Raw genomic sequence first — 14,703 nt, forward strand, 5'->3', positions numbered from 1 at the left:
CCACCCACACCTCACTGACTCTACAGTGGAAATGGCCACACTAGAGCCACAGCCAGGATTAAATATAGCTCCTGATCAATCCTATTGATTTTTCCCTCTTCCTTTCCAGCGAGCCCATGTGACCTCAGAACCTCCTTGGGGGACTTTAAGAGAAGGGGAACGGTGGGCACCTTTGGAGAAAGGCCATAGTGTGTGTGTGTGTGTGTGTGTGTGTGTGTGTGAGAGAGAGAGAGAATAGTGATGCTGAAACATCTCCAGAAGGGATTCCTTCTCCCCGCACCTGCACCTCTCTCCCTTCCTCTCAACCTGGTCCACCTTCAGAGGGGAGGAAGGGAGTATGATTCCGTGTGACCTCCCAGCGCCTTTTGTGATAAGGACGTTTCCTCCCTGGAGGGCGATGCCTGAAGAGCAGCCAGCAGCACTGTCAGCGTTGGAATCGCAGCGGGCAGCTGACTGCTGGCCACCCTGCGCAGGGCCCAGGTGAGGGGCCGGCTCTGCCCAGCCTCTCACTGACCCCTGGCTCCCTCCTGCTCTCGAAAGTCTTGGGGGGTTTACCCTGAGGATGGGGTAAAGAAACTCGTTCTGCAGCTCATGTTTTCTCGGGCTCCCTCTCTCTGGTCCTGTCTCTGTGTCTCTCTTTGTATGTGCCTCTTTGGTTGCCTCTCTGTGCCTTTCCTGCCATATCTTACCCTTCAAAAGTCTGCAAAGTAAGGCCCTGAATCAGCCCCTGGGAGGCCCAGCTAGGGAATCACACTGGAATCAGTCAGTCAATCAATCAATCAATATCACTTCTTTCCTCTGCCATTGCCGGCCTGCGTGTCTGTTCCGCTCTGCCTCCATACCTCTGTCTGCCTCTCTGTCTCAGACTTGCTCTGGAGTTACTCTGCTTGTGTTCAAATTCTGGCCCTACCGTGTGACTCTGGGCAAGTAACTTAACTGATCAGTGCCTCAGTTTCTTCATCTGTAAAATGGGCTTAATAGTTCCTACCTCATCGGGCTGTTGTGAGGATCTAATGAGACATTCCATCTTCAGACTCTAACTAAGCATGGTGTCTGACAGATGGTAAATGCTCCAATAAGTATTACCTGTTATTTTTAAATTATCATTGTTACTCTACACATGTAAGAGAACAGGGAGAGGTAAGAAAAAAAAGACATGAGTTTTTTAGAGAAAAGGCTTTCTTTCCAGCTCCTTTTTCTTCCACTCTTCCTTTTCTCTTTCTGCTTTCTCCTCTGGAAGCTGGGGGAGGGAGTGGGTCCTTTGAGCTCTTTTACCTCCTGCTGTCCCCTCGGCCCCCAGCGTGGGCAGGCCCTGGGCGTCTGCTCTGTGCTGGCCCTGGTGAGACCGGCCCTGTGCGCTTTCCTTTCAGGGGAGCTATGTGGGCCCTCCATCCTGCACTCCCCCTCTGGTTCATACAGCCTTTTCTTCCCTTGATCAGATCTGAAGCCATTTCCTGCCTCTCTGGCTGTGGTTTGAAGCCAGCCTTCGATGCTCCTAAGTATCTGCTCAAAGGCGACCCCAGGCACCCCTTCCTCCCTCAAGGTCATTTGGAAGTAGAGCTGGGGAGGGATGGGGCTCCACCTTTGGCTCTGTGGGCATCTCCACCCACAGACCTCTGCCCCAAGAGAGTGAGGTCAAAGAGAAGAAGTTCCCTGCCAGCCTTTGGTGTTCATTCGCTCACTTCTCTAGGAACGGGACTGACGTGGAGGAGAGGGAGGGGTGCAGCAGACAGGCTAAGACCAAGACTTCTGGGTTAGCCTGCCTGGGTTTGAATTCTGCCTGGGTTTTAACTCCATCACTGTGTGACCTTGTGACTCAGTTTTGTCACCTGTAAAATGGGGATAATAATAATAGTTTTAAACTCATGAGATTGTTGTAAGGATTAAATGAGATAATGCATATAAGGTAGTTAGGACAGGGGCCAGCACATCATAAGCTCTAAATAAACGTAAGTTAACTGATACTTCCTAGAGGGGCAGAACCGAAAGAGGCCTTGGAAGTCATCTAGTCCTGGCCCAGAGGGATAGGATTTTTCCATTTGTCACACAGCAAGTCAGAATATGTGATAGTAAGCTCTGAGGCTGGGTCTGGGTGGGTGGGACCTCAGAGTTCTGGTGAGTGACATGAATAACCCCCGGGGAGAGCAGAGTGGCTAAGGGCATTGACTGCGGAGTCAGAGACTGGGTTTGGACTTCTGCTCTGCTTTTACCAGCTGTGTGTCTTTGGGCAAGTCCCTTCACCTCCCTGAATCTTGTTTTCTTTAACTATAAATAGCGTTAATCATAGCTACCTCACAAGGCTGTTTATTAAAATTTACTTATTGGTCATTTCCCATGAGCCAGGTATGGGCTAGGTGCTGGAAATCAGTGTGAATAAGACAGATGAGGCCCTGCCCTCATGCAGCTTACCTTCGGGTGGATAGAGACAGACAATACAAAAGGTCACAGATCAGACAATTTGGAGAAGAGCGCTGAGGAGAATGGAGCAGGGGATATGTGGAGCTGGACTGAGGAGGGTGGTACCACGTTGGACAGCGTGGCCAGGGAAGGCCTCTCGGAGGAGGTGATATTTGAGTGGCAACCGAGAAGATGAAAAGCCTCTATGGGAAGCTCTGGGCAAAGCAATCTCCAGGCAGAGGGAACAGCAAGTGCAAAGGCACTGAGGTAGGAGTGTGCTTGATGTGTTAGGGAGGAACAGCAAGGAGGCCTCTTGGCTGGAGGGCTGTGAGCGGAGGGCGGGAAGTGGGGAGGGTCAGCAAGGGCCAGATCATGTCCCCCTTATGGGTCCCCGTGAAGAGGCTGGATTTTAAGTGGGTTGGAGATCCCTAGGAGGCTTTCAGTTATATTTTAAAAGGTTCCCTCTGGCAGATGTGTGGAGGGGTGGCTGGTGGGGGGCAAGAGTGGCAGGAGGCGGCTGTTGAGTTGCAAGGACTGGAGGGGACGCCGGGGTGGTGAGGAGGTCTGGTGAGGAGTGGCACGAGATAACGTCGCCAGCTCCTCCTGCCTGGCCTGGTACAGGCCTCAGGAACAGAATTGAGCTGAGCTGAGGCTTCCAGCTCCTGAGAGCTGCATCTTAGGTGCTTGGGTCATGAGATGGAGAGCGTGAGGCTGAGGACCCGGCAGGCCCTGGGGCAAACCTGGCCGGGGTGGGTGGGGCCTCTCTCTCTCTCTCTCTCTGAGAACTGCTGCTGCTATTACTCCCCAAAGACTTGACATAATTCTGGCCCGGCTCCCTCCTCATTATGTCATGCGCTGAGTGGAGTCTAGGTCACTCCATGTCTTGCTGCGGTCGGTTGGTCGGTCGGTCCGGGGAGAACAGACTTCTGGTTCCGCAGGCGTGGCAGCCAGCGCAGGCCCTCCCCGCGTGAGCTGGAGGTGCAGTCTAGCCCCAGCCCCAGGCCCTTCGGACGGCTCAGACAAAGGCCGGGGCTCCCCATGGTGAGCTGTGGCTGATGAGTGGTGGGGGGTTGTGCTTTGAGCCACGTCTCCCCCCACCGGAGCTGGGGGCCCTCCCCTGGAGCCCAGGCCCCAGCAGAAGGAGGCAGGCAGACCTGATGTCAGCCCCTCCTGCTGGGTTGCTTCTCTGACCCTCAGTTTCTTACACTGTAAAATGGGGACAAGGACACCCAACCCCGTGGGGGTGTGTGACTTCAGTGGGCTCACATGGGAGCCACTGGGTGCGTAGTAGGAGCTGTTCTGAGGACAGAGGCCCGGGTATGTGCTGGGAGAGGGGCAGACAGAGCAGTCTCCCCCTTGGATTCGCGTGGGCCCCAACCCTGTGGCCTTACCCCCTTCCTATAGTCTCCCATCCCTACCCCTCTCCTAGACCCAGAGAGAAGTAGAATAGGGTTGAGTACCGCCCCCACCCCCACCCGCACAGGTAGGGAAACTGAGGCTTGGAGGGGTGTGTGGCTTGCTCAAGGTCACACAGCCCAGGATGGCGATGCCAGAAATGGAATCAGACCCCATGAGTCCCAGCCCAAGGCATTTTCTGATGCACTTCATGGTGTGGGATCCCTGCGACCCTGGAGGATGCTGAGGAAGTTCAGGTCAGAGGGCACGCCTTGGGGAGGCCAGTTCTGTTCCGCCTCTGTCCTTTTACACACATCTGATTTTTACCCACTTTTACTTTTCTTTCGGGAAAACAGTTTTGTTTTGCAGTTATTAGGAAACTTAAACAACAGTTACAGTGTTTCCCCTACCCAGCCTCTGAGAACAGGGTGCTAGGCCCTTTCCAGCATCATTTTGTGTAATCCTCAGAATAACCACTGAAGATTAGGGATGATTATCCCCATCTTACAGGTGAGAAAACTGAGGCCCAAGGTCAGAGAGTTGGCAGGTGGGGCCAGGGATGCATTCCCAGATCTGTGCATTCCAAGTTCTCACCCTTCCTCACACATGCTGCCTTCTTCAGAAGCTCCTGGGATTGGGGACCTCCCGACCCCCCACAACTCCCATCTCCCAACTCCACAACATCCCATCCCGAGCTTTGTGAGAAGATGCAGAAAGCAAGTCCCAGGGCTGCTATAATGTTTGGCCCTGGGTTCCCAGGGACCGAGCTCCTGGGAGAGTTATGGGGAATTTGAATTAAAGGGGAGCAGGGAGGAGGAAGGGCTCGTAACCCCCTATCTCAGGATTGGCTAATGTTCTCCACTCGGTGTTTACTAGGGATGGGGGAAGGTGCAGAGAAGAATGTGCCCCCACCGTGTTTCTAGAATTACTAAATTCTTGTTAAATCTTTAAATTTTATGTAAATTCTTCTTTTTTTCCTTGGAAAGGTGGGTATCATATTTTAATTAGTAGCAGTGTCAAAGGAGGGCTAGATTAATTATTGGAAATCCTGAGTTCCAGATGGTTTTAATTTTCACAGCAGGGCACCAGGGTATATATTTTTAAATTTTTTTATTAAAATCATACCTAGTGTATTTTAGGGGCACTGAGGTACACTCTTTGTGGCTCCAAAGATACTGTATTTAGGGCTATGATTTTTGTTATGGAGAAGCAAGTCCCTTGTCACTGAAATTAAAATTTTGTGGGTGAGGGAGGGGCAGGTGCTGGGAAGCAAAGGGTCAGGGGAGGGAGGGTGAGAATGGGGGAATCATAGGCAAAGAAGGGGGCGGGAGAGCCAGGCACAGGGATTCAAGACCAGAGGGGAGAGAAGCTCAGAGAAGACACATCGCCTACAAAGGCACATAGCACCCTACTGGGGAGAAAATGTGAACTGGCAGAGGGACAGGGCAGGGTCTGGACACAGCATGCCTAAGCAAGGGACAGTCACCCTTTGGCCACTTGATGTCCTTGTTCAGTCAGGGCTTTCGGGATTAGCTCTGGACACTCCCATCCCGAGGGAGGCTCTATGGGGCATGAATGGTTTAGCGTGGGGTCTCCCACCCTGGACCAGGGGGTATTGGGTCCTGACTGGGACGTCTGGGCTCCTGGGAGTTAGTTACCTTTCAACTTTGGTGACCTTGATTGAGGAAAGTGGAATATCCTGGAGAGCCTCCCTTCCCCGGGGGCCTCCAACCTGCCCTCCAGGGCTTCCCCACTTCAAAGAAGTGGGCAAAGGTGCAGGGTGGGAGGAGACACCAGCAGGGGTTCCAGATGTTTGCCGTGGAGGAAGGGGCCTCTGACCTAAATTTTGGAGGAAGTAGCTTGATGTCCCCCAAGGAAGGGTGTGTGTGCGCGAGCATACGTGTGCGTGCACGTGCGCTCACATGTAATCTGTCTGTCTGTCCCCTTGTTCCAGAGACTGCTACTTCTCTGGGGTTATTTCTATGCTGGCCGTCCTGCTCTGGGGAATGAAACTGCGGGCAGGGGGAGGTGGGGGATGGGGGCGGAGGAGGGCACACTGGCATTTAGCCGTGAGGGGCAACACTCCCCTCCAGCTGGGCTGATCTGGGTCCCCAGTGGAGTCAAGAGAGGCTAGGGGGTGGGAACAGGTGGGGACAGCTTCCCTCTCCCTGCCTGAGGGGGCAGGGTGCCCCAATGGGACCTGTCAGAGGCCTCCCTCATTCCTGATTTTGAGGGAGTTGGGGGACCAGGGACTAGGTTAGGGATCATGTCACTGAGCATTTGCCACACCATTGCCCCTGGTAAAACAATGTGTCTTGTTCTCCTTCTGCCTTTCGAAGCCCAGCTCCTAGTGGAGACAGACACCTTTGGTAGTCAAGTCCGGATCAAGGGCAAGGAGACGGAATTCTACCTGTGTATGAACCGGAAAGGCAAGCTCGTGGGGAAGGTGAGTGATGGTCTGGAATTCCCGGGGAACTTGGACGGGTCCTCCCTGGCAGCCTTGGTAGCTGGAACAGGGTGTCCAAGGCCTTGTTAGCCCTAAATGGACAACAGTCCCTGTGTGTGTGTGTGTGTGTGTGTGTGTGTGTGTGTGTGTGTGTGTGTGTGTGTTATTTCCCCTGTAATCTCTTCCTTTCATCCCCCCACCCCTCTTCTTCTCTGGCCCCATACCTGCAGCCTGCCAGGCCATGGTATCCATGGCTGACTTGGGAGCACGCAGGCCCCTGATCTCTCCAGGTGGGTGTGGAGCTCTAGCTTGCTCCATAGTGGGAAAACCCTCGAGGGGCTCTGGGGCTCCCCGCCTGCATGTACCTGACGTCTGGGAGCAGGGAACTGGCAGGCCAGCGGCTGGGGTTGCAGCATCGTTTTTAATAATCACAGGGGTTTACAGCACCGGAACCGACCGGCCTGTCAGGGCTGGGCCTCACAGTTCTAGCATTTCAGGAAGAGTTTATTTCTTTGGAACGGGCAAGAGAGCTGCATATAACAAAAGTAGGGAGAGGGTGGTGTGCATGGGGTGGACCCACCTGCAAGGGGCTCTGAGCCTCCACCGATGCTGCTTCTTGGTGCCCTCCTTTTTCTTGGGTGTGCTTGTTTGTGAAGTTCACGCACTCACTTCCTTTGGGTGTTCCAGTGGAAGGTGTTCCTGGCAGTAGCTCTATGGTGGAGTCATGTTCTGCATCCCCTTCTCTCTGCAAGGACCCTGCTCACCCCCATATCCAACTTGTATAATGCGGGGGGCGGGGGGGGGGGGTCTTCTTCTGGACAGGTGGAGTGAGGGTGGAGGGCAGACCCAGATTCCAAGGAGGGGCAAGGCCCTGGCTGATTCTTTGCATTTATTACACCTTGTTGGGGGGGAGGCAGCAAGACCCCTCTTCTTGTTTAAGCCGTGTTTTTGATTTCCTGAATCCCCCAACTCTCATTCCTCTTCCCCTCTCCCATACCCAGTGGCTGGGGAGAGTGTAACAGGCCAGGGCCCTGAGCCAGGGGATTGTCGAATTATTATTTGTTAATAATAACGGTACCAACAGCCGTTAACTGAGCTCCTACTTTCTGCCAGGCGCTGGGCGAAAATGCTCCCAGATGGCCCCATGATGTTGGTACCACTACCATCCCCATTTCACAGAGGAGAAAGCTGAGGCTGGGCCAGTCCCGGGCGCTTGTCCCAGGTCCCACGCTAGAGCTGGCCGGGATTCGAAGCCCAGTTTGGAAGGCAAAGATTCCAGCCGCGCTGCCCACACCCACCGGAGCTGCTCAAAGAGCGAAATCACAGTAATCCGCTCGCGCGGCTCCGGGCCGCCGAGGAGTGGTTTCAATTAGTGATTCACTTTCCGCGTCCGAGGCGAGGCCGGCCGCGCGGGTGCCCCGGCCGGGCCGTGCGTTTCCTGCCCCGCGCCCGCGCTGTGTCCCCGCCCAGCCCCGACCTGCGCGCAGCGGCCGCGCGGCCGCCCGTTTCGCTGCTGCAAGGCGGGGGCGCGCAGCCCGCCGTGCCGGCCCGCGCCCGTCCCGCCCCGTCTGCGCGCTTCCCGGCATCTTGACCCCAGGAGGGCCGTCCTGGGGTCAGCAGAGCAGCCCCGTCCCCTCGGGCCGCTCCCCTCCGCCCGCCCGCCCGCCGGCTGGCCGCTGAGTCACCGCTTCCACAGGAGCCGGCTCCGATTTCCTGCCCCCTCGCCCTCTCTCCCGTCATTAATATTGGGGACGGTTCAGCTGGCAGGGAGGCCTGGCGCAGCCCGGGGAGGCCCGCCTGCCCCCCCATTCCCTCCCCCTGCTCCCCCCGCCCCTCGCTGCAGCTCCCCCATCATCCCCTTCCAGGCTCCGGTCTCTGGGCTGGCCTGGCAGGCTCCAGGGGCGCCTCTGAATCCACCTGTCCCGACTTTGCCCGGGCAGGTCCCCTGTGTCTGGCCCAGCGCCCCTCACTCACCCTGGCTGCTGCAGCCGCAGGCCCTCGGGTTACTGCTCTATCACAGACTCCCGGCCAGGCAGACCCAAGTCCGGGGATTACCCCTCCCAGCTGGTGCTGTGTCCCCTCCTTCCCCGACTCCTGCCTCTCTTCTGGCCTCACACCTTCACAGGAATCGTTCCCTCAGCTGCCTCAGGCAGGGGCTCCCAGCCGCAGGCTCCTCCTCCAGGCCTTTCCCCACTGCCCACCCTCAGCTTTCTAAAGCACAAAGGGATCCGGTCCCCCCTGCCCTCCACCCCCAACCCAGCTCAGAAACCGACCGGGAGCCTCGCGCCCTACCAGAGAAAGGCCACACTCCTTGGGGGGAGCCTTCCTGGCCTCACGGCCCTGCCACCTGCCCTCACATTCCTTCTGCCGTAGACACATGGCTCTGCCAACCTCCACTCCCTGGATGGGGCCTTCAGGCTTTGTACATGCTGTTCTCTCTGCCGGACTGCCCTTCCTCGTCCGTCTGCCCTCGAGTCTTGGCTCGTCCTTCAGTAGCCTCTAGCTTCCCTCACCCATCGGTCAGTGCACCCACCCCGGAGCCTACAGTGCCTTGCACAGCCCTCTGCTGCCCGTCTGCTAACGTGGGTCGTCACTGTCTGTCTTCGTGCCTACATCCCCCACTATACTGGGACCTCACTGAGGGCCGATCTGGATCCATTCATCCGCGCTCCACGTGCCTGCCCAAGGGGCTGCAAGGGCACCGAAGAAACAGAAATATGGTTTTGCTTTATGAGGACTGACTCTTAACCTATAGCCAGAATTATCCACATCAGGCTAGGGAACCAATGTGCCCTGGCCTCGCTGAGCCTCAGTGTCCTCTCCTGTAAAATGAGAATGATGATGCTGGCACTTAGTAGGCACTTACTTGTTAGATGTGAGTTCCCTTCCTCTTTGAAGCCAGGTCACAAAGTCAGTCCTTCACCGTGGGATCCGTTGGCCTCGGCTTCTTCGGCTATGGCTCCTCTGAAGTGGCTCCACAGGATGGCTTTCTCGGGTAGTCTTGACCCTAGGTGCCAACCTTGCACATATCTGGCCACAGCTGGGCACATCATTGAGCCCCAACAGAGCCTTTTCAGATGCTCCAGGCTCTTGGCTGCAGCTACTCCCTCTGCTGCGTTGTACCAAACATGTACCAAAGCTCTGCCTCTGAGCCCCTCTTCTTGCCACCTCTCTGCACCTCACATCCATCTGGCCCAGGAGGTGGTACTTCCTTTCATTCCATCGCTAGTTGTGGAGGGTCGAGCACTATGTACTAGGCATTTTCCCCCATCTCTAGAGATTTTATACAGATTGATTTTTTTCTCATCTGCTCCCTCCTTATGATCACTGGTGAGTCCTCTTTGGGGCAACACAGGGCCCCAGACCCTTTCGGGGCAGGGGGATGCCCTGCCCACCACCACTTCTTTGTGAAGACTGCTTTGATTGTGACTGAAATCCAACTCAAAATGCCTTAAGCAAAAAAGGAATTTTTTGCCTATGAAACTAAAAAATGTCCAGGGGGTAGTTCTAGTTTCAAATAAGCCTGGATCTAGGGGCCAAATGATGTCATCAGGATTCAGTCTTCAGATCAAACAGAAGGAATAGGACTCCAGTTTGGAAAGAAGGAGGTTGGAGTGGGAGTGGGGGAGAGATGATCAAATTCTACTAAATCACCGAGGTTCTGGGATGGGATATTCACTTACTCTCTAAATACTGATGATCTGCTTGGCAGAACCAATTGAGTCAGCATTTCTGGCGGTGGGGGGCAGGGAGGGGGAGGCCCAAGCACAGGTGTTTTAAATCTCTGCAGGCGATCAGCAGGGTGGTAGAGGTAGTCAGGAGCAAAGGCGAGGGTCGAGCCCAGATGCGGCCTGCTGTTAACTTCTTACCTGCCGTGTCTGAGTTACTGGTGGGGAACTTGTGACCATCGTGGGCCCCATGGCTCCTCCTACCTGGCGCCTGAGCTCTGGGGTGTTGGGGTTTCAGCCCAAAGCCCAGCTCCTCAACCCTCGTAAGTACACCCAGACGCATGTGAGCACGTCCTTGCACATCCACGACCTTGCTCCATGCTGATGGTGGCCATGTGGGCCTGGGGAAGGGGAGGTGTTGTGACCAGCAGTGCCTGCTCCTCCACACCCTTTCTCCTCGTGGGCTTGTCTGAAACTGGACAGAGCAGAAGCAGCTGCAGTGGCAAATGCAGGTTCAAATCCCGGCTCTGCCACATACAAGCTCCATGACCTTGGGCAAGGCCTTTTGCCTCTTCGAACTCTGTTTTCTTCCACCCAGTAGAGTCTACGTCAGCGAGTTAAGAGGATTGAATGAAATAATGGATGCGGAGATGTCTGGCCTATAGTTGGCAATCAATAAATGCTGAATGAATGAGTGAATGAATGAGTAGGGAGACCAAGTGGGCCAGGCAGAGAGCTCCAGCCCTCTGCTTGCTCTGTCCCCTTCTCAACAGGAGGGGCCTCTCGTAGCTCGTGACTGTCTCTGGGACATTAGTAAGGGATCCAGGAGGCGGAGTCGATTTTCTGTTAGAGGAAGACCCTTTTCTGTGTCACCCCACCGTTCCCACCCCAGCAGAACTCTCATTCATTCAGCCACAAGTGCCCTGAGCACCCTGTCAGGCTAAAACCTGTGCTGAGCCACGAGGGCAACTGAGGAGTGGGCCCAACCTCCTGAAGCTCTTGGGGGCAGGCAGATACAGTATTGCTCTGTCGGGGGGTGGGAGGCGGAATGGGTTACAAGGGGGTTCAGAAGATGGAGTATGTGAGTCCAATAAAGCTTGATGCTTGAATGGAGCCTTGAAAGAAAAGGAGGAAATGCCCAGGGAGATAGATGGCAGTCGGGGAAGGCTTCCCAGAGGAGGTGGTTACTGAGCTGAGCCTTGAAGGATGAAGGCAGTTTTCCAGGCAGTGGCAGGTATTCTAGGGTGGGGAAAACAGCATGGTGTAGCCCTTGTTCAGTTTGCTCTGACTATCCTGGTGAGACTGGCCAAGGGACCTGGACTCAGGTTGGAGAGGCAGCTTTCAGAATTCTCCACGGGGGACCCGGAGTCCAGAGACCACCCCCCTCTACCCACCTTGCAGTTATGCCCCAACTGCCCTCACAAGGTTCCTCTATGCTCACCCTGCCCACAGTGTCCTCTGGGTCCCACGTGTCTCCTAGGCCCACCCCTTTCCTGCTCTGCAGCCTCCTCGAAAGATCTCGTCCTGCAGAGAATGTTTTCTTACCCTGCCTGTCCCTGTCTGCACAGTTCAGCACTTTGTCTGCCGGGCCCAATCTTGCCCTCCGCTCAAAGGTGAATGTTCCTGGAAGCTCCAGCCCGTTTCCCACTTCAAACAAAAGGCTGGAACTCGCACCCCTGTCTCCATGCACAGCCAGACTGTTGGGCTTCCAACTTGGCTGGGCATCCGTCCGTAACGAGGAGTGGGCCCGGCCTAAATTTGGAGATGTTAGTTGGAAACTTGAGTGCTGCTAATTCAGGCCTTCCAACTTTGTGTTTCCCACTCTTCCACATCGAGCAATTCGCTGTCTCGGGGAGGAGGTTCAGAGCCCTGCCTCCCACCACCCTGTGTCGGGATCAGATCCAAGGAGGGAGGCCAGACTGTCCCAACCACCTGATCTTTGGAAATGATTTCACAAGTTCCTACTGTGCGCTAGCCTCGTTTATAAGCGTCATTCCTCACAGTATCTCTATGATGCAGGGGTCATTGTCCCCATTTGGTAAGGTGAGGAATCCGAGGTTTAGAGAGTGGAATGAACTAGCCTGAGGTCACACAAGGAAGTGTTAGACTTGATTCAGCTTCTGACTCCAAGTCTAGGGATCCTTGCCCAGCATACCTAGTCTCCTGGGGAGTTTACATGTCTGCTCAGGAGACTGAAATCTCAGAACTGAGGGCATAAGCTCTGGAGTTTGGCCCTGCTAAAACTCTTATTTTTGGAGGCCCTCACCCCTCTTCACATCAAACAATAAAATGTACCACATCCCACATTAAATGTAATTTATATTGAACTGTAGAGCAGTGGAGTTGAGTGGCAGTGGGGTAGCTGCCTTCTTGTTGGGTTCTGTGCACATCTGTGGGGATTCCTTTCTGCTGCAAGTGATAGAACACAATCTCAACTGGTTTAATGGAAAGGAGATATTATTGGCATGCATAACAGTGAGGTAATGAGCTTCAGATGCAGCTCGGTCCAGAGCCCAAAGGATGCAACCAGGACTTGGTTTCTCTCAATATCTTCCTCTTGGCTTTGCTTCCTGTGTGCTGGCTTTGTTGTCAGAAAGGTTTTCCCTTCATGGTGATTAAAATGGCTGCCTTTGCTTCAGCCTTACATGTTCCCCAGATTTAAATCAGCCTATGTTTTTGGGGATTGCTTATACAAGGGTCTCGAGGAACACTCTGATTGGACAGCTCAGACCATGTGCCCAGCCCTGAACCAGTCACTGGGAAATAATGTTTTGATTGGCTAGATCTGGGTCTCTTGTTCTGGTAGAGTTGAGGTGGAAGCCCCTGGCTACAGAGTGGAGAGTGGGGAAGGGATGGATTCTTGAATGATAATGGGAGTCTGTTACCTAATTGGCAAATGGGGAAGGATGCAGAGGCCAATGTGACACATCCACTCCACAGATCCACAAAGTGCAATTGCTGAGGCCAAAGCTTGGGTCAAGCTCTCTATGCCTCGGCCACCTGCCCATGCCCTCTCCACGCAGCTCTGCCCCTCGCACCCACCCTCTCCCTTCTCACCTCCTCCTTCTCTCCCCCTGTAGCCTGATGGCACCAGCAAGGAGTGTGTGTTCATCGAGAAGGTCCTGGAGAACAACTACACAGCCCTGATGTCAGCCAAGTACTCGGGCTGGTACGTGGGCTTCACCAAGAAGGGGCGGCCTCGGAAGGGCCCCAAGACCCGGGAGAACCAGCAGGACGTGCACTTCATGAAGCGCTACCCCAAGGGGCAGGCGGAGCTACAGAAGCCCTTCAAGTACACCACAGTGACCAAGAGGTCCCGGCGGATCCGCCCCACGCACCCCGGCTAGGCCGCCGGCCGCCCCCACACTCACAGAGAACTGCATCAGAGGAATATTTTTACATGAAAAATAAGGAAGAAGCTCTATTTTTGTACATTGTGTTTAAAAGAAGACAAAAACTGAACCAAAACTCTTGGGGGAGGGGGAGCGATCAGGATTTTATTGTTGACTTGAAAACCCCTATGACAAAAGACTCACGCAAAGGGACTGTTGTCAACGCACAGGTGCTTGTCTCTCTAGTCTCTCTAGGAACAGACAACTCTAGACTTGTCCCCAGAGGAGGACTTGAATGAGGAAAACGACACTCTGAGAAACCAAAGTCCTTTTTCCCAAAGGTTCTGAAAGCAAAAAAAAAAAAAAAAAAAAGCAAAGAAAAAAGGAGAGAAAAACAAAGAGAAAGTAGTACCCTCCCCCACCCACAAACTCTCCCTCTTCCCCAATCCCCTATCCCTGCCCCAAACTCCAACAAAAATCGCTCTCTGGTTTGCAGTCATTTATTTATTGTCCGCTGCAAGCTGTCCCGAGACACCGCGCAGGGAAGGCTGCCCCTCGGAGTTCTCGGCGCCTCGGCTTCCGACGACAGACGGCCTCGTCCAATCACGGTGACCCTGCATTGCTCGCAGTTCTGGAGGATGCTGCTACCCACCTTCCGTGACTCCGTGACCTAGTACACCAATGATAAGGGAATATTTTAAAACCAGCTATATTATATATATTATATATATATAAGCTATTTATTTCACCTCTCTGTATATTGCAGTTTCATGAACCAAGTATTACTGCCTCAACAATTAAAAACTATCGACAAATTATTTAAAAAACCGTGAGGGAGTGGTGGCCGGGGGCGGGGCTCAGGCGGGGCAGGCCCTCTCTGTTTCATTCTTGACTGTGGTCTTGGTGCTGAGACTGGGGGTGGGGGGATGGGGAGTGGAGGAGGCGGGTAGCCGGGTGCTCTTTGCTCATTCGTTAATTCACTGGTTCATTCAACCTCGGCTATGCTGCAGGCACCGTTCTAGGCACTGAGAAAGCAGCCTTAAGTACCTTAAGCACATGGAGATCCTTGCCTTCAGAGAGGTTGCATTCAAATGAGTCATTGATTCGATGACTGATTTAGTCATACTTTTCACATATGTTTACTCGGCACCTCCTATGCGCCAAGGGGTTATTCTAGGCACTGGGGATTTATCAAAGAACACACGCACACAGAATCCCAGCGGGCAGGGAACTTCACTTACAGTAATCCACTATTCATTGCTTCATTTGTTGGTTTATTGATGGCATCCCTTATTCAACATATATTTATCAAGCACTTACTAAGTGCCAGGCACTCTTTTAGGGACTGGGACTTCATCAAAGAACAAAGCAGACAAAAAATCATGCCTCATGGAGCTCGCAGTCTAGGGATTATTGCTTGGGTCATTTGTGGGGTCCACATCTGGGTTTTGAGGCACAGGCTGAA

At 54.1% G+C, this 14,703-nt stretch overlaps 1 protein-coding gene across 1 annotated transcript in view; it reads left to right on the top strand.

The window, feature by feature from the left end:
- Positions 1-13,478, top strand: part of FGF18 (fibroblast growth factor 18) — a 33,709-nt gene extending 20,231 nt beyond the window's left edge. The window contains exons 4-5 of the mRNA XM_058545876.1: positions 6,132-6,238; positions 12,987-13,478. Of these exons, the coding sequence (XP_058401859.1) occupies positions 6,132-6,238; positions 12,987-13,253 (374 nt within the window). The 3' untranslated portion in view covers positions 13,254-13,478. The remainder of the gene's footprint in view (positions 1-6,131; positions 6,239-12,986) is intronic.
- Positions 13,479-14,703: the final 1,225 nt, after the last annotated feature.

The sequence above is a fragment of the Diceros bicornis genome, chromosome 1, assembly GCF_020826845.1.
Source record: "Diceros bicornis minor isolate mBicDic1 chromosome 1, mDicBic1.mat.cur, whole genome shotgun sequence".
NCBI lineage: Eukaryota > Metazoa > Chordata > Mammalia > Perissodactyla > Rhinocerotidae > Diceros > Diceros bicornis.